At 46.4% G+C, this 24779-nt stretch overlaps 2 protein-coding genes across 18 annotated transcripts in view; both read right to left on the bottom strand.

Moving 5' to 3' along the window:
* Positions 1-24779, bottom strand: part of LOC308465386 (immunoglobulin lambda-1 light chain-like) — a 151460-nt gene that overhangs the window by 86397 nt on the left and 40284 nt on the right. The gene's annotated exons all lie outside the window — the stretch shown is intronic.
* The window catches only part of LOC308465380 (immunoglobulin lambda-1 light chain-like), a 157515-nt gene that overhangs the window by 116216 nt on the left and 16520 nt on the right, over positions 1-24779 (bottom strand). For 2 of the 14 annotated variants that reach the window (XM_080985307.1, XM_080985309.1), the window contains exons 1-2: positions 16246-16371; positions 15792-16095 (exon numbers count right to left, since the gene is read on the bottom strand). The exons of 3 other annotated variants lie outside the window; for them this stretch is intronic. In XM_080985307.1, the coding sequence (XP_080841433.1) occupies positions 15792-16095; positions 16246-16291 (350 nt within the window). In that variant the 5' untranslated portion in view covers positions 16292-16371. Of the gene's footprint in view, positions 1-11735; positions 12043-12173; positions 12305-15780; positions 16096-16245; positions 16373-24779 lie in introns of those variants that run through there. 9 more of the 14 variants (XM_080985316.1, XM_080985317.1, XM_080985308.1 and 6 more) reach the window with 9 other exon arrangements.

Genomic DNA, 24779 nt, shown 5'->3' with positions numbered 1-24779 from the left:
ATTGCCATTCCTTCCTTTGATTAGACTGATTTCTTATGGCTGCTGTTAGTTTAGCTAATTCTATAAATTCACATAATTTACTTATCCAGTCTTCCTTTGTGGGAAGTTTTTAGCAAGCAATAATCTGGCTGCGGCTGTGCCATATAATTTTTTTTATTCTGTTGAGACTAAGACAGCCAGTTGTGTCTGCCTTGGTGTTGAAACCCTTTTATTTATGGGAATCTGCCTTATAGCAGCTCCAACTATTTCTTCATTTAAGGCAATTCCAGCTTGCCATTATTTTCAGGTGAGATTCAGTCACGTACCAGCAAATTGAGGCTGCACAATTCAGGTTGATTTCAAGGTGTTGTGCAGGAAGCCAGCTCCTCCTCAAGCGAGTAGTCAGGCATAAGAAAAAAAACATTCTGACGCTTCACTTCACCCCAGCAGTTCAGTTTTTGTAACAATTTTCCGTTTTGTAATATAATTCACTATTATTTTTTTTAAAAAACGGGTAGGTGGCCCAACATTGTCCCCTGGAGGTTAAAGCCAGAACAGCAGACACCACAAAACACCTGCATCACATTTCAAAGCAAAATGCAGTGGTACCTCTGGTTGCGAACGGGATCCGTTCTGGAGCTCCGGTCAGATTCCGAGGAATTCACAACTGGAGGTGCCACTTCTGCACATGTGCACAGTGCGAAACCCGGAAAAATACTTCCAGGTTTCCGCATTGGCATCCTGAAGGATACGCAACCAGAGGTGTGCGTATCCAGAGGGACCACTGTACTGAAATCACAATCTAGTCAATCTTATGCATTCACATTCCCCTTGCTTTCCCTACCAGGGAGAAAGGGTGCGTTCAACGTTGGTTGTGGGAAGCAGTACTTGAAAACAACATTCACTGGAGGTCCTGCTTTGTATTGTTGCGGAAGGATCATAGTTGGTTGATAGTGAACACACACACGTATAATGGACATGTATATTAAATGTGTGAGTCTGTTTATTCATATAGATAGTTCATACTCATTTTTATACAGTTATGCACAGGGTCGCATGTATCTGTTTAGATGCTAATTACTTTTGCAAACCTGGAATATATATTTTGTATAATGTTATACATATAATAAAGTATATAATGTATTTTAGCAAAATTGGGGGGGGTGTCATTTCATGTTGAGATGAAAGAGTGAAATGGCCATTAGGAAACCATCTCTGCAGATAAACTCAACATAGAGATTGATTGATAGATAGATTGATAGATTGATTGATTTAAACAAACTTTTCAGGTTTATACATTTCACTGATTTTACAATCATTTTTACATTTCAAAACTTACATTTATTTTTAATATCTTCTGCATATCCTCATTAACTTAATTTGCTCATTTATTCATCTTCTTTAAATAGATAGTCTTATGAAACTGCAGGTTATTACAGTAATCCTGACAGTGTTTTTATCTGTCTACAATTTATGTGTAAACATTCAATAAACCATTTCCATTCCTTTATTTCAATTCTTTTATTTATTCCATTCTTTTATGGAATCTTCTATTAAGATTATACTGGCAAGAATGAATCTTTCTGTGGAACGTCTTCCCATCAGATGGCAAGGAGATAAATAACTATCTGACTTTTAGAAGACATCTGAAGGCAGCCCTGTTTAGGGAGGTTTTTAATGTTTGATGTTTTATTGTGCTTTTAATTTTGTTGGGAGCTGGCCAGAGTGGCTAGGGAAACCCAGCTCCTCTCCCTCCCTCCCTGCCAGCCAGGGAGGAGGGAGGCTCCAACTGTGGTGCTTGGCTGCATTGCTCACCCAATAAGGAGTCTAAGAACGACTGGGGGGTGGAACTTGCATGCCTTGTGCCAATCAAATCGGCCGCATTGCCTGGGGACTCGCCTTTGCTCAGCGCTTCCCAGCGGAGAGGTGACGGTGGTTTTCCTTGCTGCATATCCTTTGCCGGGTTGCTGCGCTGTGGGAACCACCACTTGAGGCTTCGTTGGCTGCTGGCTGGGCTTTCTGCCTTTGGCTTGGAGGGGCTCAGAAGTTGAACATACCTGTGCTCTGAAAATCCCTTATTTTGGCTGCTGATCCCTTATTTTCAAATCTGTAAGTTGACATCTATGACAGTGGTACCTCGGGTTACATATGCTTCAGGTTACATACGCTTCAGGTTACAGACTCTGCTAACCCAGAAATAGTACCTCAGGTTAAGAACTTTGATTCAGGATGAGAACAGATATCACGCAGCGGAGGCACGGCGGCAGCAGGAGGCCCCATTAGCTAAAGTGGTGCTTCAGGTTAAGAACGGTTTCAGGTTACGAACGGACCTCCGGAACGATTTAAGTACTTAACCCGAGGTACCACTGTACAGTGGACACTCTGGATACGAATTTTATTCGTCCTGGGGGGTCCGTGTACACCCCAAAAATTTCATAAGAAGAGGTGCCACTTCTGCACATGCACATGGTGTGATAGAGTGTTTCTGCACATGCGTGTGGTGCGCAGAGCGCTTCTGCGCATGCACACGCAGCTAAACCCGAAAGTATACACTTCCGGGTTTGTGGCGTTTGCAACCCGAAAGTGTTACATTACCCAAAGGTAACATAACCCAAGGGTCCACTGTACTGAACATGCATTGTGTGAGGGTACACAGTCTCTCTATGAAAGCAGAATTTCATCAAATATCTTGAAAACTGGTGCAACTTCTCCCCCTACAGGCTAAATGTAGAAGAGCAGCTTGCACAGAAGCTGTGAGGACCAACATTTTACGTCCTTTCGGAGGGAGACAGATGAAGCCAAGCAGAATAGGAATTTGCTTCCTAAAGGGATACATAGCACCTTCAGGACTATCCAGAGTTAATGAGTCAGGGCCTTACTCTACATTACTCACTGGGGTTTTAGATAGGGGTCTTTCGCACACATCCCTGAAGGATCTCAGAAACTGAACCTGGAACCTTCTGCAAGCAAACAGGTGTTCTACCACTAAGCTATGGCCGAGGGCAGAGGCACCCAAGAATTCAAGTTTCCCCAGTTCACAATTCATAAACAAAGCCTTTTGTATGCAGGGCTACCATTTACACATGTGTGTTTGCATTACAGCTTCACTCAAGGAGCTTCCCATCTCCTGCTCTGTATTCTTCGTAAAGCTTGTAATGACTCCGTGGCATGGGAGACATGCATTGTTAGAAACTCATTTGTGTTATTGTATGGATCTGTTTATAATGGGTCGTATTGTTTTTATACAGTTACACATTGTAGCATCAACCTGTTTATGTACAGGTTACTTTGAGGTCATTGAGGGTACATGTGTATAATGTCATACATGTGATGATGCACATAATATGCTGGAACTGTGCACAGTTTAACAGAACTGGGACAGGTACTCTAAGGAGCTAAATAGGATTAGGAAAAAAAGAAAAGAAATCACACAGAGCCTGACACTGAGATTTTAAGGGAAATTTCATATCTACCACTGTGAAGATTGCTGTTGCAGCTAGTGGGTTGGTGGTACTGCCATTGACTGAGACCAGGTGGCTTTCTGGCTAGAGATCAAAAGATATTTCGACACAGATGAAATCAAGCTCTTTGAGTTATCAGAGATGCAGGTTCTGAAATCCTTCAGAGAGACTTTTTGTCCACACGAAGCTTCTGCTGAGTTGGGTGCCAGTGTCTCATGGCGCCTACTTGTTTCTTGCTTGTTCCAGGAAGCACAAAGAGAAGCTGAGAGGAAGGGGGAAACAGAGGCAACTGAGAGCCTGCTAAGCCACACCCACACTGGCAACCTGAGCTCAGGGCTCAAGTTAACCCTTTTTTCAAGCAAGCGTGAGCCAGTAACTGTATATGACAACAGACTTGACAGGTGGTGGTTGGGGTTGGCAAGCAAATATTTAAGGGGATTCAATTAACTTCATTGTAGTCCCTAAATAACATGATATCACCACTCACTCCTGTCAGAATCGGACAAAACATTCAGGTTTTCAATAAGCTATTGAATTACTCTGCCTCTCCTCCCTTAATAACATCCATGAGTGTAAATAACTTGATGTAAATGCATGTTATTGTCAAAAACAGATAAAGCTCATTCATGCGCAATTATGCTCTTGAGTGATTCAGGTTTCCCCACTCTTGGAAAGGAGAGAGAAGGTTTTTGTCTCAGTTCCCCCTTAGATTGCACCAGCGTGGAACGTGCTACTGCCATGCTCGAAGTCACAACAGTAATAAACCGCCTCATCTTCAGGCTGGATATTGGTGATAGTTAAGTAGCCAGTGTTCCTGGAGTAAGAACCAGTGAACTGATCTGGAATCCCTTCTCCCCGGGTGCCAGAACCAGCAAACACAAAGCGAGGAGCCTGTCCAGGTTTCTGTTGATACCAGTGAAATGCTTGCCAGCTATGACCACCATTTCCAGAACAGGAGATTTTAACGGTTTGGCTTGGAGAGTGTCAGGGAACTGCCATCGGAAGGAAGGGAAGTGAAAGGGCTCACACAGGTTGGGAGAGACTCAGCAGCTGAAGAGGGAACCAGTAGGGGGAGAGGAGCTGAGCTGAGGGAAAGGGAGCTGGAGGGATGGCTCAGAGACACTTCCAGCGAAAACAGTGGGGAGGTTTCAGGACCTCCTGTAGGGACACCCACTCCTCGCCGGAAACTGTCACGCAGAGAGTCCAGAAGACGTGTTTCCGTTAAGGAGCTTTTATGTTGGAAGCGATTCCGAAAGCAACCACTGTCGGAATCTGCCAGCGACTGACGGAGCCATGTTTAAGGGGCTCCGTTACAGACAGAGGTTTGCAAACTTGACCAAACTCTGAGGGACTAGGATTTTACACACAAGCAGCTCATCGTCCCATCACAGCATTCCGACAGTCTTCGTGAGCAGCTTGTGCAGGAGAAGGCATCATGAGCAACCCAGCCGGAACCGGAGAAGCAGGAGCTGGAGCGGGTCCAAGCCTGGAAGAAAGGTACCGGGTGTTGGAGGTCCAGCTAGCGCTGCAGACGGCGAGGCTTGAGGAGAGGAGGGCTCAGGATGCAGACAAAAAGGGGAAAGACACCCAGCTCGTCAGAAAGGTACCAGGATTGGTGCAGAAGTTTGGGGGGGAGCCCAAAGACTATCATGGCTTTCGGACAGAGATGCAATATGCCCTCAATCTGCAGTTTGATGAATTCCCTGACGAGGAATCACGAGTGGCTTTCGTGATTGGGCATCTTGAAAAGGGGGCGAGAGACTGGGTTAGACCCCTGATGGCAGCGAATAGTGACGTCCTAAAGGACACGATGAAGTTCTTTCGCGCCATGGATCTGATGTTTTCCAGCGATATTGAACAGGGAGTGGTCCGCAGACAGTTAATGGCTTGCAAACAGGGGAGCCGATCTGTCCGTGAGTACTGGACTGAGTTCACCATGTTGATCCATAAATTGGGGTGGGATCTATCGGCGGAACCCATTCAAATGCTCTTTGAAGAAGGGCTTTCTTCGGCTGTGAAAGACGAACTTTCCCGGGCGCCCAGGGCGGAGTCTATGGACCAGCTGACCAAATCAGCGCTGACCATAGGAGCGCGCCAGGAGGCGAGAGCATTGGAGAGGCGGGAAGGGAAGGGAGAACGTTGGAAGGAGTTCCGCATTCCAGACATTCCAGAGCCAACTTTCCCGCCGGCAGAGCCGATGGAAATCGGAACAGCGCGCGCGCGCGCAGTTTCAAAGCCCAGTGAGGGGGGAAAGAAGGAGGGAAAAGGCGCCCGGAAATGCTATCTCTGCCAACAGCCAGGTCACTTTGCCAGAGTCTGCCCCCAGAGGAAGGAATGGCAAGGGATGGTAGGAGCTGTGGAGGGAAGAGAGGAAGAAATACCGAAGCAAGTAAAAGCCAACGCCTGGCTGCCACCGTCGGGGCACAGCAGCCAGGCCAAAGAGCAGTGAAAGTGCCCACGCCAGAACCTCCTAAACCCGCCCTAGTGATAGAAGTGGCGCTAGAGCTGCCAAACGGACACCCTCTAAAGATAAAGGCGCTGTTGGACTCAGGCAGCTCCTGCAATTTCATGAGCAAAGAGTTTGCAGCTGAACACCAGATACAGACGATCCCTTTAAGCAACCCCCTGCAGGTGACCACGATCGATGGCAGGGAGCTGTTGGGAGGAGAAGTCAGCTTGCAGACCGTCCCAATGATAATGAAGGTGGCAAGGCACACCGAACTGATAGCGTTTAATGTGGCCACCTTGGGAGGAGCTCCCATTATATTGGGGATGAGCTGGCTAGCGTTACATGATCCGCTGGTGGGCTGGCATCAGAGAGTGGTTTCTTTTGGTTCAGCACATTGCTTAGAACACTGCAAAGAGGGAAAGGGTTTGGCAGGGGCCCAAGCCACCCTAGCAGGGACTGAAGTAACGGAGAACGTGAAGGTACCACGACAATACGCAGATCTCCGCGACGTCTTCAGCGAAAGGGAAGCTGACCAACTACCCCCGCATAGACCCTTTGACTGTCAAATCAATTTACTCCCTGGGGCACAGCTCCCTGTAGGCAAGCTGTACGCCATGTCAGACAGAGAGATGCAGGAGCTAAGAGAGTTCATTGACAAGAACCTGAAGAGAGGGTTCATCAGAGAGTCCAGGGCGGTGGGGGGCAGCCCAGTGTTTTTTGTGGATAAAAAAAACACGAACAAGCCGAGGCTTGTGTGTGACTTCAGGGCCTTAAATGCAGTGTCAGAACCAGTGGCTTTCCCTATGCCCAGGATTGACGACATTTTGACAAGGGTCAGGAAGGGAAAGATTTTTACTAAACTGGACCTAAGGGGGGCGTACAACCTGATACGAATAAGGAAGGGGGATGAATGGAAAACCACCATGTTCACCCCTTTGGGGGCATTTGAATATTTAGTTATGCCCTTCGGCCTACAAGGAGGCTCCGCGTGCTTTCAATCGTTTATGAACCACGTCCTGGGGCCTTTGCTTTACAAGAATTGTGTGGCCTTCTTAGACGACGTGTTGGTGTATTCTGAGAATGAGGAGCAGCATGTGAGAGACGTCAGAGAAGTGTTGAGCAGGCTGCAAGCCAACCAGCTGTGGGTGAAACTGGAGAAGTGTCAGTTTCATACCAAGGAGGTGGAATTCCTGGGGTATCGCCTGTCAGACAAGGGATTGGCCATGGATCCCGGCAAGGTCCAGGCGGTGCTGGAATGGAAAACACCCAAAACAAGGAAGGATGTGCAGAGGTTCCTAGGATTTGGGAACTTCTATCGTAAGTTCATCCGAAACTTTGCCCACCTGACGGCGCCCATTACGGACTGTCTCAGCAGTAAGAAGAAGTTCGTTTGGACTGAGGAGGCGGAGCGAGCATTTGAGGAACTAAAAAGGGCCTTCGCCTCGGAACAACAACTCCTGCATGTGGATTTACAAAAACCGATGAGAGTGGAAACTGACGCATCAGACAGAGCTATTGGGGCGGTGCTTCTGCAGCCAGGGAAGGAGGAGTCAGAGTGGAGACCGTGTGCCTTTTTTTCGCGAAAGCTGAACAAATCCGAGAGGAACTACACGGTGTATGACCGAGAACTACTAGCCATTCATGAGGCGTTCCGGAGATGGAGGCACCTGCTAATTGGCGCACAACATAAGGTGCAAGTGTGCACTGACCACAAGAACCTAGAGTATTGGAGGACGGCACGAGTGCTCAACCAACGGCAAGTGAGATTGGCCCAGGAGTTCTCCAAATTTAACTTTGAGATTTGTTACGTGCCAGGCCCAGAGAACATTAGGGCGGACGCTCTCTCACGCAAACCTGAATATTTGGAGGGGGAGGGAGCACCCGAAGAGAGACATGTCATTCCAGAGGACCGCTGGGTGTGTGGGGCGGCATTGGTGGGACAAAGAGAACTGGTAGAGGAAACAGAGAATGATGAATACGCCCAGAATAAGCTCAGAGGTCTTAGGGGTGAGGGAGAGGAACCAGGGGGTTTCGAGGAAAGAAATGGAGCTTTGTATTACAAAGGGGCACTGTATATCCCTGAAGGAGACTTAAGGGGGAGGGTACTCAAGCAGTTGCACGACAGCCCCACGGCGGGGCATTTTGGACAACACAAAACCATGTGGTTGGTCACCAGGGAATTTTGGTGGCCTAAGGTGAGGGAAGATGTACGGGAGTATGTAAGAGGGTGTGAGCAATGCCAGCGAGCCAAAGGGGAGAGGCGGGCACCGGCGGGGCTATTAGAACCCTTACCAACCCCAGAACGACCTTGGGAGGCAGTGTCGATAGATTTTATGACTGATCTGCCGAAGTCCAAGGGGAAAACAGCCATCATGGTGGTGGTAGACCTACTAACAAAGATGTGCCACTTTGTAGCCTGCTCGCATGCAGTCACGGCGGAAGAGACAGCGAAGTTATTTGTAGAACACATTTTTAGGTTGCACGGGGTGCCATTGAGGGTGGTCTCAGACCGAGGAAAACAATTTACTTCCAGGTTCTGGAGGAAGCTCATGAGCTTACTGCAGGTGGAGGTCAACTTTTCGACTGCCCGGCACCCTGAAACCAACGGGCAGGCGGAAAGAGCAAACGGGGTCCTCCAGCAATACCTGAGGTGTTATGTCAATGACAGAGAGAATGACTGGGTAGAAAAGTTGGCGCTGGCGGAATTTGCCTACAACAATGCCGAGAATGTGTCCACAGGGATGAGCCCCTTCTTGGCTAATTATGGGTGTCATCCCAGGGCTTTCCCAGGGGGAGAAGGGGAGAGATGGGGTGTCCCGGCAGCCGAGCATTTTGTAGAAGAAATGGAAGCAATCCATCGTCAGCTCCAACTCAACTTAGAAAGGGCGAAGGAAGAATACAAGAGGCAGGCAGACAAGAACCGAAGGGAAGGTGAAACCATAAGGGTGGGAGATAGGGTGTGGCTGTCAACCCAAGGGTTGCCGTTCAAAGGAGGTTGTAAGAAATTAAGACCCAGGAGATTGGGTCCCTTTGAGGTCATTCAACAGGTCAACCCAGTGGCTTTCAGGCTCCGGTTACCCAACCACATGAAACTGCACCCAGTATTTCACAGGTCGTTACTGTCACCGTATGAGGGGGGACGAGAAGGGATGGCCACTCGGGGACCGGTCATAGAAGAAAGGGAATGCAGCAGCCATGTGGCAGAAATCCTCGACGCCAGATGGAAGGGGGATCAGGTGGAGTATTTGGTAGCGTGGGAAGGAGAACCGGAGTCAGAAAACACTTGGGTAATGGCAGAAGATATCAATGACGAGGTATTGATAGAAACGTTCCATCAAAGGTTCCCAAGGAAACCTCAGCCTGTGGAGAGGTTCCGGAGGGAATACTTTGGGACCACCGATGAGGAGGAGGAGTTGGAAGGATTCTCGGAATCGGAAGGGGAAGGGGAGATGGACTCTGAGGAGGAGGAGTACTTCGAGACCAGGAACCGCAACAGGTGGAGAGAAGTGTTCGGGACATCGGAAGATGAAGGAAGTTCATTCCGGGGTTTTGCCTCCTCACCGCCCGTAGAGGAGGGGGCGAGAGGGGATGAAGGGGGCCCTGGAGGGGAGGTGGATGTCAGGGAACTGCCATCGGAAGGAAGGGAAGTGAAAGGGCTCACACAGGTTGGGAGAGACTCAGCAGCTGAAGAGGGAACCAGTAGGGGGAGAGGAGCTGAGCTGAGGGAAAGGGAGCTGGAGGGATGGCTCAGAGACACTTCCAGCGAAAACAGTGGGGAGGTTTCAGGACCTCCTGTAGGGACACCCACTCCTCGCCGGAAACTGTCACGCAGAGAGTCCAGAAGACGTGTTTCCGTTAAGGAGCTTTTATGTTGGAAGCGATTCCGAAAGCAACCACTGTCGGAATCTGCCAGCGACTGACGGAGCCATGTTTAAGGGGCTCCGTTACAGACAGAGGTTTGCAAACTTGACCAAACTCTGAGGGACTAGGATTTTACACACAAGCAGCTCATCGTCCCATCACAGAGAGATAGACTCAGAAGCAGGCTGAATCAAACTTGGTTGTGAACAGACACCTTTACAAAAAGAAAAGGAAAAGAAACCAGGGCTTGGGTATATTTTCCATGCGCTGAAATATCACAGCATGATGTTCCTGTGATAGATAAAGGTAAAGGGACCCCTGACCATTAGGTCCAGTCGTGACCAACTCTGGGGTTGCGGCGCTCATCTCGCTTTATTGGCCGAGGGAACTGGCATACAGCTTCTGGGTCATGTGGCCAGCATGACTAAGCCACTTCTGGTGAACCAGAGCAGCACACGAAAATGCCGTTTATCTTCCCACCAGAGTGGTACCTATTTATCTACTTGCACTTTGACGTGCTTTTGAACTGCTAGGTTGGCAGGAGTAGGGACTGAGCAACGGGATCTCACCACGTTGCGGGGATTCGAACCGCCGACCTTCTGATCGGCAAGTCCTAGGCTCTGTGGTTTAACCCACAGCGCCACCCGCATCCCTTGTTCCTGTGATAGGTTCACAATTAAAACAGATCTGATGTAGGCCTATGTGAAATGTGTCATTCATACTCTTACCTGAGCAGTAGCTGAGAAGTGCCACGTAAATCAGAATCCAGGCCATGGTGAGCTCTCTAGAGGAGTGACTTTCCTTCAGAGAGCTAGATGGCCTCTTCTTACTTCTTTCTGAATTCCCCCAGAAATAGCAAATGGGCTCTTCATGCAAATTGGTTCTATGCTCATTGACTCTGCAAAAACATCTTTGTTTGCTTGTTGGCGTTGGTGCAACAGCAATGATCAAAGGACACATTTGAATAAAGGGGATTCTGGAGGGCAGCTCCTCCGGTGGGGAAGAGACGGAGCTGATCACAGCGCTTCCTGGCTCAGCTGGCTGCTTTGTGCCACGGTGGCCACGGCAGGCAGAGGCTCCGGGTGTGGCGGAGGAGGGTGAGGACGGTGAGCTGCTGCCAGGAGGTGGCGCATCCAGCCTCCACCTCTTCCCTGGTGCCCTCCAGAACTTGGCGCCCTGGTGCCCCACGCCACTAGCCTCTATGGGTAAGATGCCCCTGATCAGGGTCAGACAAAAACTGTGGGCTGCCATTTATTGGTGAGACCACATGCAGTCGTACCTCAGGTTATGTACGCTTCAGGTTACAGACTCTGCTAACCCAGAAATAGTGCTTCAGGTTAAGAACTTTGCTTCAGGATGAAAACAGAAATTGTGCTCTGGCGGTGCAGCAGCAGTGGGAGGCCCCATTAGCTAAAGTGGTGCTTCAGGTTAAGAACAGTTTCAGGTTAAGAACGGACCTCCGGAACGAATTAAGAACTTAACCCGAGGTACCACTGTACCACTGTACTGTACCACTGTACAGTATTTAAGTTGAGACTATTCCTTTAAAAGCATCTGTGTGTCCATATTACATGATATCATTGCACGTTCTTGTTAAAGAGAGAGAGAGAGAACCCATTCGTTCTTGACTCTGCACTCGAGTAATTCTGGTTTTTTTGCTGTAGGGAGGGAGGGTGAAGGTTTTTGTCTCAGTTCCCCATTAGATTGTACCACTGTGAAACTTGCTGCCACCACTGACTTCATAAGTGCCACAGAAATAATCAGCTTCATATTGCAGAGCTGTGTCAGATGTTTACGGTGAGGCCATTTCTCTAAATGCATTCCGGTGTCTAAAATAATCTGATATCATACTACATTCTTGTCAAAAACAGTCTGAGCTCATTCAGGCCCAACTCTGCTCTTGAGGAACTCAGGTTTCGTTGTGGCAGGGCAGAAGAGAAAAGGTTTTTGTCTCAGTTCCCCATTAGATTGTACCACTGTGAAACTTGTAACCACCAGATAACTCATCAGTAGCACAGTAATAATTAGCTTCATCTTCAGCCAGGGTGTCGGAGATGGTTAAATAGCCAGTGTTCCCGGATTGAGAGCCAGTGAACCGATCTGGGATCCCTTCTCCCCGGGTGCTGGTACCAGCAAACACAAAGCGAGGAGCCTGTGCAGGTTTCTGTTGATACCAGTCAAATGTGTATGAGGAATCCAGACCACCACTTTGGTAGCAAGAGATTTTCACAGTTTGGCCCAGGGACACAGACTGGGAAGCTGGCTGAGTCAATGTTGCCTGTGAAGCGACACCTTTACATAAAAATAAAGGGAAAGGGATAAGACCCTTGATATATTACTCTTTGCAATATCAGAAAAACATCATATTCATATGATGACTATATAATACAGAAAACTGTGGTGTGCTGTCTCCACTTCCTTACCTGAACAGTAATTGAGGAGGACCAGGAGAAACAGAGTCCAGGCCATGGTGAGCTCTCCAAAGCAGTGTCTCCTTCTTAATCCGATAGGCAACTAGCTGGGACCTCACCTTTTCCTTCCTTAATCTCCCTGGAACTGATGAACAAATGCAAATCATGCAAATCCACCCTGCACTCATTCACTCAGCTAGAACCACATGCCACCGCTGAGAATATACAGTGCCGTACCAAAAACACACACAAATCGAATACAACTAATTTGCATAAAAGTTTCAGGGGCTGGACTAAGGAAGAATTGTAGGGGCCGCCCCCAATCCCCTTCTCCTGGACCTTCCCGAGAGCAGGAGGACAGTATAGATGTAGAACAGCGGTTTGCAGAAGGGCATAGTTCAGAGGCTGCAGAGGGAAGAAGCTGGGAAATACTGGGAGAAGAGCAGGAAGAAGAACTGGGGGAGACACAGACTCAGTGCCTTTGGAAAACATTCCTGACCCCGCTTCCCAAGACTAGTTGGGCATTGGGGGTAGGAGAACAGAAATCTCAGAGGCAGTAAGCATAGATCAGCCAACACAGGGATGACGTGGAATAGGAGAGAAGCGGTGGGAGGGTTGGAATTTACTCGGAGAAACGCCATTATTTGATAGAGACTGTATTCCTTTCTCTCTCTCTGTGAATACGGAATAAATTATGTGGTAAGAACTCTTCTTGTCAATCTGCTTTCTGGCTGCCACCAGGGGAGGGATTGGAATCCCTGAAGCCTGACAAAAAGAGATTAAAACACACACACACACACACACACACACACACGAAACTGCCTTGTTTTATTCCGCATGAAAATGAGGACACGGCGAGGTGACCCCTCCCAATAATGGTTGGTTGGAGGGGTCCAGGCAGGCCCAGCCCAAGGCATTTTGTTTCCCTTTCCGTTCCATATTCAGAAGTGAACTGGGCCAGCCGTGGCAGCATCTCTGCTCGACAGTGTTGACATGAAGGGCTTCCTTCTCCACCCCAGAGAGCAGCAGGGGAGCTCAGGGAAGGCTGGCCAGACCAGGAGGCACACACAGCTCCACCCTCCAATATTTGGCCAGCACTCCCTGCCACCCTCAGCATCTGCTGCCTGGACCCTCTGCCAAATGCTGGGATCAAAGCTCAGGAGAGTGTGGGTGAAGATGGACAAGAAGAATATAATTCCCAGGTGTTAAAAAAAAGGAAAAAGGTTATTTATGAATGCCACTACTGCGGCCCATGTTTTGTTAGCCCCCAAAAATGGAAAACAAGAGAGATCCCAACTAAAGAAGAATGGCTACTTAAACTAATGGAATATGTGAACGTATAGAATAAGAGAGCAAGAGGAACATATGTTTAAAGAAGACTGGAAAATATTGCTTGAATACATGGGGGGAAACTGTGTACACTCGAAAATGTTGGCTGCATGAAGATAAACTCAACAGTGTAAATAAGTATTGATGGATGTAACAATGGAATACTGAATGGTTTAGTTTATGTAAAATATGCAAAACATTTTGGCACCTAGTTACAGGTAGGTAGCCGTGTTGGTCTGCTGTAATCAAAACAAAATAAAAAAATTCCTCCCAGTAGCACCTTAGAGACCAACTAAATTAGTTACTGGTATGAGCTTTCGTGTGCATGCACACTTCTTCAGATACACCTGATTGGCACCTGATTGCACCTGATTTTGGCACCTGATTGCATTAAATGTTGACAAGGAATGGGAGCAAAAATAAGACTTTGTTCTTCTTATCCCCCCCCCCCCCCCACAATATGCACCAGGTGTGGGGAACCTTTGGCCCTATCTACAATATCCAGTAAGGCTGGCCCCTGGCCATGCTGTCTGGGAGGGGGCTGATGGGACTCACAGTTCAGTAACACCTGGAGCACCAGGTATTCCCCCTTTGGTCAGCCCAGTGTCTCATATTCTAGATTAGAGACGCAGAATATTAGCACCTGAATGAGTTGGAAGGCACAGGAGATTTACTCACAAATAAAGAGCATTCTTCCATTTCACTTCACACTGCAGTTGCAGGAAGTTTATGTGGTGGTATAATTTTTGCTAAATCTGGTCTAAGTGGACCTACATCGCCCCCTACAGATTAAAGGAAGGACTGCAGAGTTTGCAGCTCTATCAACAGCCAGACACACAATGAGATTTCCATGGCAAAGTTTCTCAGGGCCTGGAGGTGAGAGGAAAGATTTCCAAACACAACCCACTTGGAAATTTATATCTATAAGACCCTGGACAATTTCCAAGTGGGTTGTTTTACAATTTAAAATACTCCTTTTACATCCTTAAGATACCAATGACTTCCCTTCTTTTCTTTCCATGGTTCACTTTACATATCATAAATCCCTGCATATTTTACAAAAACTATACCGTTCAGTATTCCATTATTGCATCCATCAAAACTTGTTTACACTGCTGAATTTATCTAAATGCTGCCAGTGTTTTCAGCTGTACACAATTATTCGCCATATATTCAATAAATGTTTTCCAATCTTCTTTAAATGTATGCTCTTCTTGTTCTCTTATTCTATATGTTAAGTCTGCGAGTTGTGCATATCAAATTGCCTAGGGTCTTAAGGATGGGTGCGTAATAATTCTTCTGCCTATTATAGTAATTGTAATGTGCTGCACGTTTAATTGTATTTTCATTGCTTGTTTCATTTCTTACATATTGCCTTTTATTGCATTACAATGTGAATTTCCTAAGAAATAACAGAAACAATTAGAATACATTTAAAGAGCATGTTGACACTAACAGGAAGCTGGGTGGGACCTGACACTTTCCTTTCTTATATCTCCCCAGGGCTGATGAATGGTCCTTTCATGGACATCCCATGTTCATTGGCTCTCTTAGAACTTTGTCTCTCTTCTGAGAATACAAAATGCAATATCAAAATGAAATGCAATATAATACTTTAGCAGAAAGGAGATTTAAAAATAGTATTAGTGATGGTGCTTGTCTGGTAGAAGATGACCTTAAGGAAGAAGCAGGATAATTCTTCCTTATCAAGGCTGATGGGGATATCTCAAGGGAAGAGGGATAAAGGGGAATGAAAGTTTAATGGCAAAGGATGTGACTTGCATGTGGAAGGTCCAGTTCTTTGCACCCGAGATAAATAGATCAAGCAGCAGATGATGGGAAAGACCTTGAGATTCTGGGATGAGAAGAGGAATATTGGACTGGGCTACTCCTTTTTGAACATTCATTGTGACTTGTTTGCAAGGAAATTAAAAAACAACAACAACCCAGCTATTTATTTATTAACAGGGTTGCCATGTTTCAAAATGTGAAAATCCGGACACAAAAGTTGATGATCGTTTTTTGGCAAAGTTGTTGAGCTTTGACCTAGCCATCAAGGAGAATTAAGAACTGAGGGCTGCAGTTTATTGCTGAGCTGTGTCAGATGTTTACGGTGAGGCCATTTCTCTAAATGCATTCCGGTGTCCAAAATAATCTGATATCATACTACATTCTTGTCAAAAACATTCTGAGCTCATTCAGGCCCAACTCTGCTCTTGAGGAACTCAGGTTTCGTTGTGGCAGGGCAGAAGAGAAAAGGTTTTTGTCTCAGTTCCCCATCAGATTGTACCACTGTGGAACTTGCTACCACCAGTGCCCTCCCAGGCACCACAGTAATAAACGGCCTCATCTTCAGCCTGGGTGTTGGAGATGGTTAAAGAGCCAGTGTTCCCAGATTCAGAGCCAGTGAACCGATCTGGGATCCCTTCTCCCCTGTCGCTGGAGCCATACCACACAAAGCGAGGAGCCTGTCCAGGTTTCTGTTGATACCAGTAAAAGCTGCCCCAGCTACCACCACTACTTTTAGAGCAGGAGAGTTTCACAGTTTGGCCCAGGGACACAGATTGGGAGCCTGTCTGAGTCACTGTTGGCTGTGAATTGGCACCTTTTGAAAAAGAAAAAGAAAAGCATGACTCTCTATCCTCTGTGTTCTCAAATATCACTAGAGCTTTAGGTTTCCATAATAAATAAACACTACAAGTAATTTTGGTTTTATCTCTCAAGTCTACATGAGGTTACCTGTTTGCATCCTTACCTGAACAGTAATTGAGAAGGGCCAGGAAAAACAGAGTCCAGGCCATGGTGAGGGGCTTTCTCAAACACAAAATAACTGGCTGGGACCTCACCCTTTGCTTTCTTAAGTCCTCTAGGGTTGGGGAATGTCCCCCTTTATGCAAATGCACCCAGATTTGCATAAATGATTTTTTTAAAAAAATGAGAATGGGTCTTGTCTTGTACACAGCGAACGTTTCCCACCATGGAAACATGCCTCGCAAAGGATGCAACAGCCTTGTGCCCTGCGATCCCAGCCTCGCCTTTGAGAGGCTGGTCTCATTCACATGCCGTGTGTCTCCTCCCCCCCCCCCCCATGGCTATGTACATTTTAGAATTAATTTATGTGTTGTAAGCTGCCCAGATAGGTGGGACATTAATAATAAAATCATCCTCATCCTCATTATTATCATCATTTCGCCCCTGTAGATACATACAGTGGTACCTCGGGTTACATACACTTCAGGTTACAGACTCAGCTAACCCAGAATTATTACCTCACGTTAAGAACTTTGCTTCAGGATAAGAACAGAAATCGGGCTCCAGCGGCGCGGCGGCAGCAGGAGGCCCCTATTAGCTAAAGTGCTGCTTCAGGTTAAGAACAGTTTCAGGTTAAGTACTGACCTCCGGAACAAATTAAGTACTTAAACCGAGGTACCACTGTACTGTATATTGTCTAATGATGATGTATATGATATGTGAGAATTGCTCCTTTTCTAAAACAGAATGGGGAGCAGGTGCTCACCCCCTGCTGAGACCCCACCCCACCCCAATTTGCAACCGCTGCCCTCCGCACCTGACTCTGGGTGGGGTGGAAAGATTAAAGTGGGGGGGGGGGAATTGTTGGTTTGATGTGAATGTTTTTTGGACGAAGGGAAATTGAGGTTTTATTCATTTTTGTTTATTCGTTAATGGGTCTGATGATTGCTTTGTTTATTATTTGAGCGTGTTTTTTAATCGATGTTATGTTATATGAAATATCACTGTGTTGTTAAAACCAGGAGGGGGGCAGTTAAACGACTCCCCCACAAAATACCAAGTCCCCACCACAGCCTCGAACTAAGGCCAGGTCAATGATACAAGCGCCATACACAGACAACAGCAAAAAGGCTCAGAAAAGCAGTCTATAAAATTGTAGCAATTAGCGGAGACCATGTATGGAACTCTGACATTCCCATATGGAATCAAATAATCGCCCAAATTCAACAGTTTGGCGGATTTCCTTGGTTCCAAAGGCTGATGACTCCTCTGGAAGAGGGGAATCCGGGGCTCCCCCTGCCTCCATAATCCCTTAAGCATAAGGTCACGTACTCCTTGCCCCTCCATAAGGTGTGAACTGAGGCTCACAACAGGAGGTGATCAAGGGCAGCACATACCCCAGACAGAAATCCATCCGGATGGAGGATTGAATCCGGATACTTTCAAAGGAGGAGGTCAGGAAAGCCTTGCAGCTAGGGAGATGTGTAAATACTTTTATTGTTCTTTGGGGAAGAGGTTAGTTAAAAGGTGCTGGGAATGGGGAGCTATTGACAAGGGTGGGTGTGATGGGCTCATGTTTCTACACGCCAAACACTCCTACTTCGTGACATATTTGTGATGTTTTGATGATGCTGTTGGATAATGTATTATGGGAAATGGGGAGGGGTCTTAAAAGTTCACGCAACCCCATGCTCAGGGTTCCTACTCTGTGTGTGTTTGAACCTTCTTGCAAGAAATAAAGATCAGGTCTACTGACCACTGTTTGCTTCTTTAACTTGACTGGAGAATCCTTCTTTTGCTGACCAGAGAGACCCATGAGGAGTGGCACCCCGATGAACTGGGCAGCGGTGTCAATTCACACCCTCCAAATATTTTCCTTATCAGCATTAATGTATCATATGATTCCCCCTACTTTCCCCCACCCCAAGGTGTTGTGTGCTGTGTATCTTTTTACTGTCTCTTGGAGATCTTCAGATGACAAGTGAGTAATCAATGAAATGAAGGAGCAAAATAGGAATAAGAAAAGATCCATCAAGATTTTGGGGGAAACTCCTTTTCTAATGAGGGTACAGATTGCTGGTGCAGTTGGTTGGTGGGTGGGTGGTACTGCCATTGAAAAGTGTCTAAGCCCAGATGGCCTCACTGAGCCTTACAAATCTAGATAGCAAAAGATATTCTGGCACAGATGAAATGAAGCTCCAGTGATCTAGTCCCTTCTGCACTCTGGGGAGGAAGAGAACAGGTTTTTGTCTCAGTTCCCCATTAAGTTGTATCACTGTGAAACATGATACTACCGGTGTGCTCCCAGTCAACACAGAAATAAACGGCCTCATCTTCAGCCTGGATGTTGGAGATGGTTAAATAGCCAGTGTTCCCAGAGGAAGAGCCCGTGAACCGGTCCGGGATCCCTTCTCCCCTCTTGTCGGCACCATAGAGCACAAAACGAGGAGCGTCTCTGGGTTTCTGTTGATACCAGTAAAAGCTGTCCAAGCTCCCACTACCTTTGGAGCAGGGGAGTTTAGTCGTCTGGCCCAGAGACACAGACTGGGAGTCTGGCTGAATGACTGCTGGCTGTGAATGGACACCTTTACAGAAACAGACAGAAAAAGACAGAGAAACTTTCCTCTTCATCATTTGTCCCCTCCGGCATCACAACAGACTGTGTGGACTCATGGATGGTTGGTTGGCTGGGTGGGTGTGAAAGTCCTACCATATTATTTATTTGTTTAAAAATATTTATACCCCACTATTCAGGAAAAAAACATATCACAGCAGTCTGCAACAATCAGATGTAAATCATACAGTAAAAACATAAACATTTAATATCAGAGATCAGCTAACTATTAGAGGAGGATATTTTCTTAATTGTCAGCGTAAGATGGCAGCCACAGAGAAGTGAGTGCAAAGCCCTTTGGCTCGAGACTTTGAAAGATCTTAAGGCACAGAGAAAATGAGCTCTTCATTCTTCACTCCGGATTGGAAGAGCAAAGGTTTTTGTCTCAGTTCCCCATCAGACTGGACCACCGCGAAACATGTTGTTATCATACTCTCAGCCACCACAGTAACAAACTACCTCATCTTCAGCCTGGATGTTGGAGAACAAAGTGAGGAACCTGCCCAGGTATCTGTTGATTCCAGTGAAACCTGCTCCAGCTACCACCACTATTTTGAGAACAGGAGAGTTTCAGTTTCACCTGGGGACACAGACTGGGAGACTGGCTGAGTCAAGGCTGGCTGTGAAGTGACACCTTGCAAAAAAGGAAAATCAAATCCTTTGATCCTCTGTGCTCCCCAATACTGCAGGAGCAATATGTTTCTTTGATAACCATCTTAGATTCTTCTTCTTCTTCTTTCTCTTGCACTTACATAAGATTATCGCTTTGCCTCCTTACCTGAACAGTAACTGAGAAGAGCCAGGAAAAGCAGAGCTGGGGCCATGGTGGACTCTCCAAAGGAGGGAGGTTTTCTGAGTCAAACAGGGAACTGGCTGGGACTTCGCCATCCCCTTGCTTAAATCCCCTAGAGCTGAGGATTCATGCAAATCCATTCCTGTGCCTTCATTGGCTTTTCTACTGGGAATGCAAATGTGCAATAATAAAGTCCAAAACAAAAGAACGGATTTGCATTAAGGAGCTGTTAAAAAAATACCCTGAAAGAGCCAACCTTTCATGGGGAATATGTGTGAGGCATAGTCCCCAAATGCCAAGACCATCATCAAAACCCTTAAGCTTCTCACTTTGTCATGCAGTCTCAAATTCCCCTCTTTGTTGCCATAGGCTAACTGGGAATGCCTTCACTGGAAATGGGGGAAGAGAGAGTTAAGAACTGAGGGCTGCAATTTATTGGTGAGGTGTGCCAGATATTTACGGTGACGCCATTTCTCTCAATGCATTCCTGTGTCTAAATAATCTGATATCACTTTACATTCTTGTCAAAAACAGTCTGAGCTCATTCAGGCCCAACTCTGCTCTTGAGGAACTCAGGTTTTGTTGTGGCAGGGCAGAAGAGAAAAGGTTTTTGTCTCACTTTCCCATCAGATTGTATCACTGTGGAACTTGTCACCACCGGTGCCCTCCCAGGCACCACAGAAATAAACTGCTTCATCTTCAGCCTGGATGTAGGAGATGGTTAAAGAGCCAGTGTTCCCAGATTCAGAGCCAGTGAACCGATCTGGGATCCCTTCTCCCCTGGTGCTGGAGCCAGACCACACAAAGCGAGGAGCCTACCAGGTTTCTGTTGATACCAGGCAGATTTAAAAATAATATTAGCGATGGTGCTTGTCTGGTAGAGGGTGACCTGAAGGAAGAAGCAGGATAATTCTTCCTTATCAAGGCTGATGGGGACTATATCTCAAGGGAAGAGGGATAAAGGGGAATGAAAGTTTAATGGCAAAGGATGTGACTTGCATGTGGAAGGTCCAGTTCTTTGCACCCGAGATAAATAGATCATGATGGGAAAGACCTTGAGATTCTGGGATGGGAAGAGGAATATTGGACTGGGCTACTCCTTTTTGAACATTCATTGTGACTTGTTTGCAAGGAAATTAAAAAACAACAACAACCCAGCTATTTATTTATTAACAGGGTTGCCATGTTTCAAAATGTGAAAATCCGGACACAAAAGTCGATGATCGTTTTTTATCAAAGTTGTTGAGCTTTGACCTAGCCATCAAGGAGACTTAAGAACTGAGGGCTGCAATTTATTGCTGAGCTGTGTTAGATGTTTACAGCAAGGCCATTTCTCTAAATGCATTCCGGTGTCCAAAATAATCTGATATCATACTACACTCTTGTCAAAAACAGTCTGAGCTCATTCAGGCCCAACTCTGCTCTTGAGGAACTCAGGTTTCGTTGTGGCAGGGCAGAAGAGAAAAGGTTTTTGTCTCAGTTCCCCATCAGATTGTATCACTGTGGAACTTGACACCACCAGTGTGCTCCCAGGCACCACAGTAATAAACGGCCTCATCTTCAGCCTGGGTGTTGGAGATGGTTAAAGAGCCAGTGTTCCCAGATTCAGAGCCAGTGAACCGATCTGGGATCCCTTCTCCCCTGGTGCTGGAGCCAGACCACACAAAGCGAGGAGCCTGCCCAGGTTTCTGTTGATACCAGTGAAAGCTGTACCAGCTACCACCAGTACTTTTAGAGCAGGAGAGTTTCACAGTTTGGCCCATGGACACAGAATGGGAGCCTGTCTGAGTCAGTGTTGGCTGTGAATTGGCACCTTTTGAAAAAGAAAAAGAAAAGCATGACTCTCCATCCTCTGTGTTCTCAAATATCACTAGAGCTTTAGGTTTCCATAATAAATAAACATAATAAATGAATATATATTATAGTTTATTGTGCTGTTGGCTCCACGGCAAAAGAGATGTTATTCCTCCCCATCCTTACCTGAGCAGTAACTGAGAAGGGCCAGAAAAACCAGAGTCCAGGCCATGGTGAGCTCTCTTATCCAAACAGGCAACTGGCTGGAACCTCAGCCTTTCGCTTCTTAAATGGCCTGGAGCTGATGAATGGCCACTTCATGCAAATCCAAACTGTGCTCATTGGCTCTGCTAGAACTGCATGTCTGTATTTGGAATGCATGATTAAGTAGGTCAACCAGATGCAATAGGACTGATTTGGGGAGAGAGAGAGAGAGAGAGAGAGAGAGAGAGAGAGGACCTGAAGTAGAAGTAGGATGATTTGCCATGATCAAGGCAGATTGGGACTGTCACTCACGAGAAAAGAGAAAGAGATGGGCTCACAGCTTAGTGCTAAAGGACACAAAATGTGCATGCACAAGACACAGTCCCTGGCACCTCCCATTTAAAAAGGAATCAGGTAGTAAATGATGGGTTAATGCCCCTTTCGAGATGCTAGCATCAGAATAAGAATCCTGGGAAATGGATTGATTTTTCTTCTGATTTAGTTGCAGGGAGGTTAGATGGCGTTGTGTCAAAGAGATGTTCTCCCACACTTTCCAGTACCTTGCCCCATCCCTTTCCTTCTTCCAAATATCAACATTTGGGGGGAAGCTGGTTTCCTGCACAAGTCCTCCAACACAATTTTAAATGGGCCACCTGGATTTGCTGGTATGTGATGGAATCTCACCTGACAATGTGGACAGGCTGGAATAGCCTTTAATGAAAAAACAGATGGACCTACTATAATGCAGATTTTTCTGATCCAAGGGAGGAGGGGTGTTTTACATCAATATATCTTCTCAGATCTGGAAATGTGAATTCTAGGCAGAAACAATTGATCTTTTCTCCTCAAGAAAAGGTTAGGGGAAGCCCGGATGTATGGCAACAAGATGGAAAAAGCAGCAGAAACAGCAGAAAAGCTCAAAATGTCTATTTTGGGGGAGGCTCTAATATAATGTTTTTTCCCATGTGTTAGATGAGGTTTTTTGACTCAAAAATCATGTCAAAAAACTGGGGTCGTCCTATACACGGATAGTGGCATGGGGGGGGGGGGACTGCGTGTCCATCAGTCAGCTGGTTGGCGGCCCATGCTCTAGGGAGCGTTTCCGGAGGGAGCGGCTGCCCACTTTGCCAACCCCCAGCAACAGCCCATCTCCCCTCATTTTCATTATATTTAATCCCCCAAAATAGGGTCTTATACATGAAGAAATCTGGTATATAAAATTTTATATTATTTTCCCTTTATAATTCCTTTTAATTGCTTCTTACTGCACATGTTTGTGCCAGTCCTGCTAATGTTTTTAATACATCTTCATATATTCAACCATTCTGTTCTAAAAAGTCTGTCGTCTTGTTCTCTTATTCTTCCGGTAAGTTTCGCCATTTCCGCGTACTCCATCAATTTTAGTTTGGATTTGATATCCCGCTTTATCACTACCCGAAGGAGTCTCAAAGCGGCTAACATTCTCCTTTCCCTTCCTCACCCACAACAAACACTCTGTGAGGTGAGTGAGGCTGAGAGACTTCAGAGAAGTGTGACTGGCCCAAGGTCACTCAGCAGCTGCATGTGGAGGAGCGGGGAATCAAACACGGTTCACCAGATTACGAGTCCACCGCTCTTAACCACTACACCACAGTAGCTCTCTAGTTGCCAGTCATATTTCATTGGAACTGTTTCTTCTTTCCATTTCTGGGCGTACACCATTCGGGCAGCTGTAGTAGCATACATAAATGTATTTTTTTAACCCCAAGAGTATTATAAGGCAGACAAAGTTGTGTGCAGGCACTTGAGTTCAGTGCCGGATTTACGTACAGTATAAGCTAAACAAGCTATAGCTTAGGCCCCCACTCTCTTGGGGGCCCCCAAAACAATTAAAGGAAATTCTGCATGTGCAAATGGCTTTAGATACCTGTTAGGTTCAAAAATTACCATATAGCATATATTCAACACAAAAAACAGTGACAATTTGTTGTTGACGAAGGACAGCTGGACATATAAAGGGCCGCATTACCTTCAGTAGCTTAGGGCCCCATCAAACCTAAATCTAGCCCTGCTTGAGTTCCATGCATGAGTAACAGCCAAATAAACTGCTCATCTGTTCCTGAACTCTGTCTTCATACTGCAGGTGCAAGGACATCTGGGGACTCCAGAAATGAATTATGTCAAAGGTAGATAAACTGAACCAATGTCTCCCCTTGTGTCTAAAGCTCAGATTATCACCAAAGATGTATATAATGTTTCAGAAAAAAATACCTTTAAAAAAAACACACCAGATTTACCAGAGTAGAACTGAAGATTTCTTTTTAAGCAAACTTAACATAAAGGAAGCAGTTTTCAGTCAAATATCAGGTTGGACTCTTTGCTCTGCAGTTACCTCCCCTTTCACTCTGGGATGTGCATGAAAAGTATCCTTGAATGCCTATTTCAAACACCATTGCCAAGCACTCCTTGGGAATCGGAGGAAATTATGAATGGATACGTTCTGAGTATGCTGGCTAGAACACTGTCCCCAGTTCTCTTCCTGGACCTGATTTTGTGCTGTGTTTCTGCATGTAAAAGGTAAAGGTAAAGGACCCCTGGATGGTTAAGTCCAGTCAAAGGCGACTATAAGGTTGTGGTGCTCATCTCACTTTCAGGCCAAGGGAACTGGCGTTTGTCTGCAGAGAGCTTTCCGGGTCATGTGGCCAGCAGGACTAAACCGCTTCTGGCGCAACAGGACACTGTGATGGAAAACAGAGCGCACGGAAATGCTGTTTACCTTCCTGCTGCAGTGGTACCTATCTATCTACTTTCACTGGCGTGCTTTTGATCTGCTAGGTTGGCAGGTGCTGGAACAGAGCAACAGGAGCTCATTCTGTTGCGGGGATTCAAACTGCTGACCTTCTGAGTGGCAAGCCCAAGAGGCTCAGTGGTTTAGACCACAGCGCCACCTGCCGGTAGGTGGGGTGTAATGGTTTTTACCAGAGGGCGGGGGAGACAACGAAAACCACCACTGACTTCAATCTGCACTGTGAATACATAACGCCATAACAAAAAGAAAGGCAACAGAATTTATTTTCATAAGGGAGACTGGCAGGAGGCAGCAGTGGTCACATCTCTGTTGGGGGCCGGATCAGAAGGAAACACAGTGAAGACA

Source organism: Podarcis pityusensis (assembly GCF_964106645.2).
Source record: "Podarcis pityusensis genome assembly, chromosome: 16".
NCBI classification, from domain to species: Eukaryota; Metazoa; Chordata; class Lepidosauria; order Squamata; family Lacertidae; genus Podarcis; species Podarcis pityusensis.
This window is presented reverse-complemented; position numbering and strand designations above follow the sequence as displayed.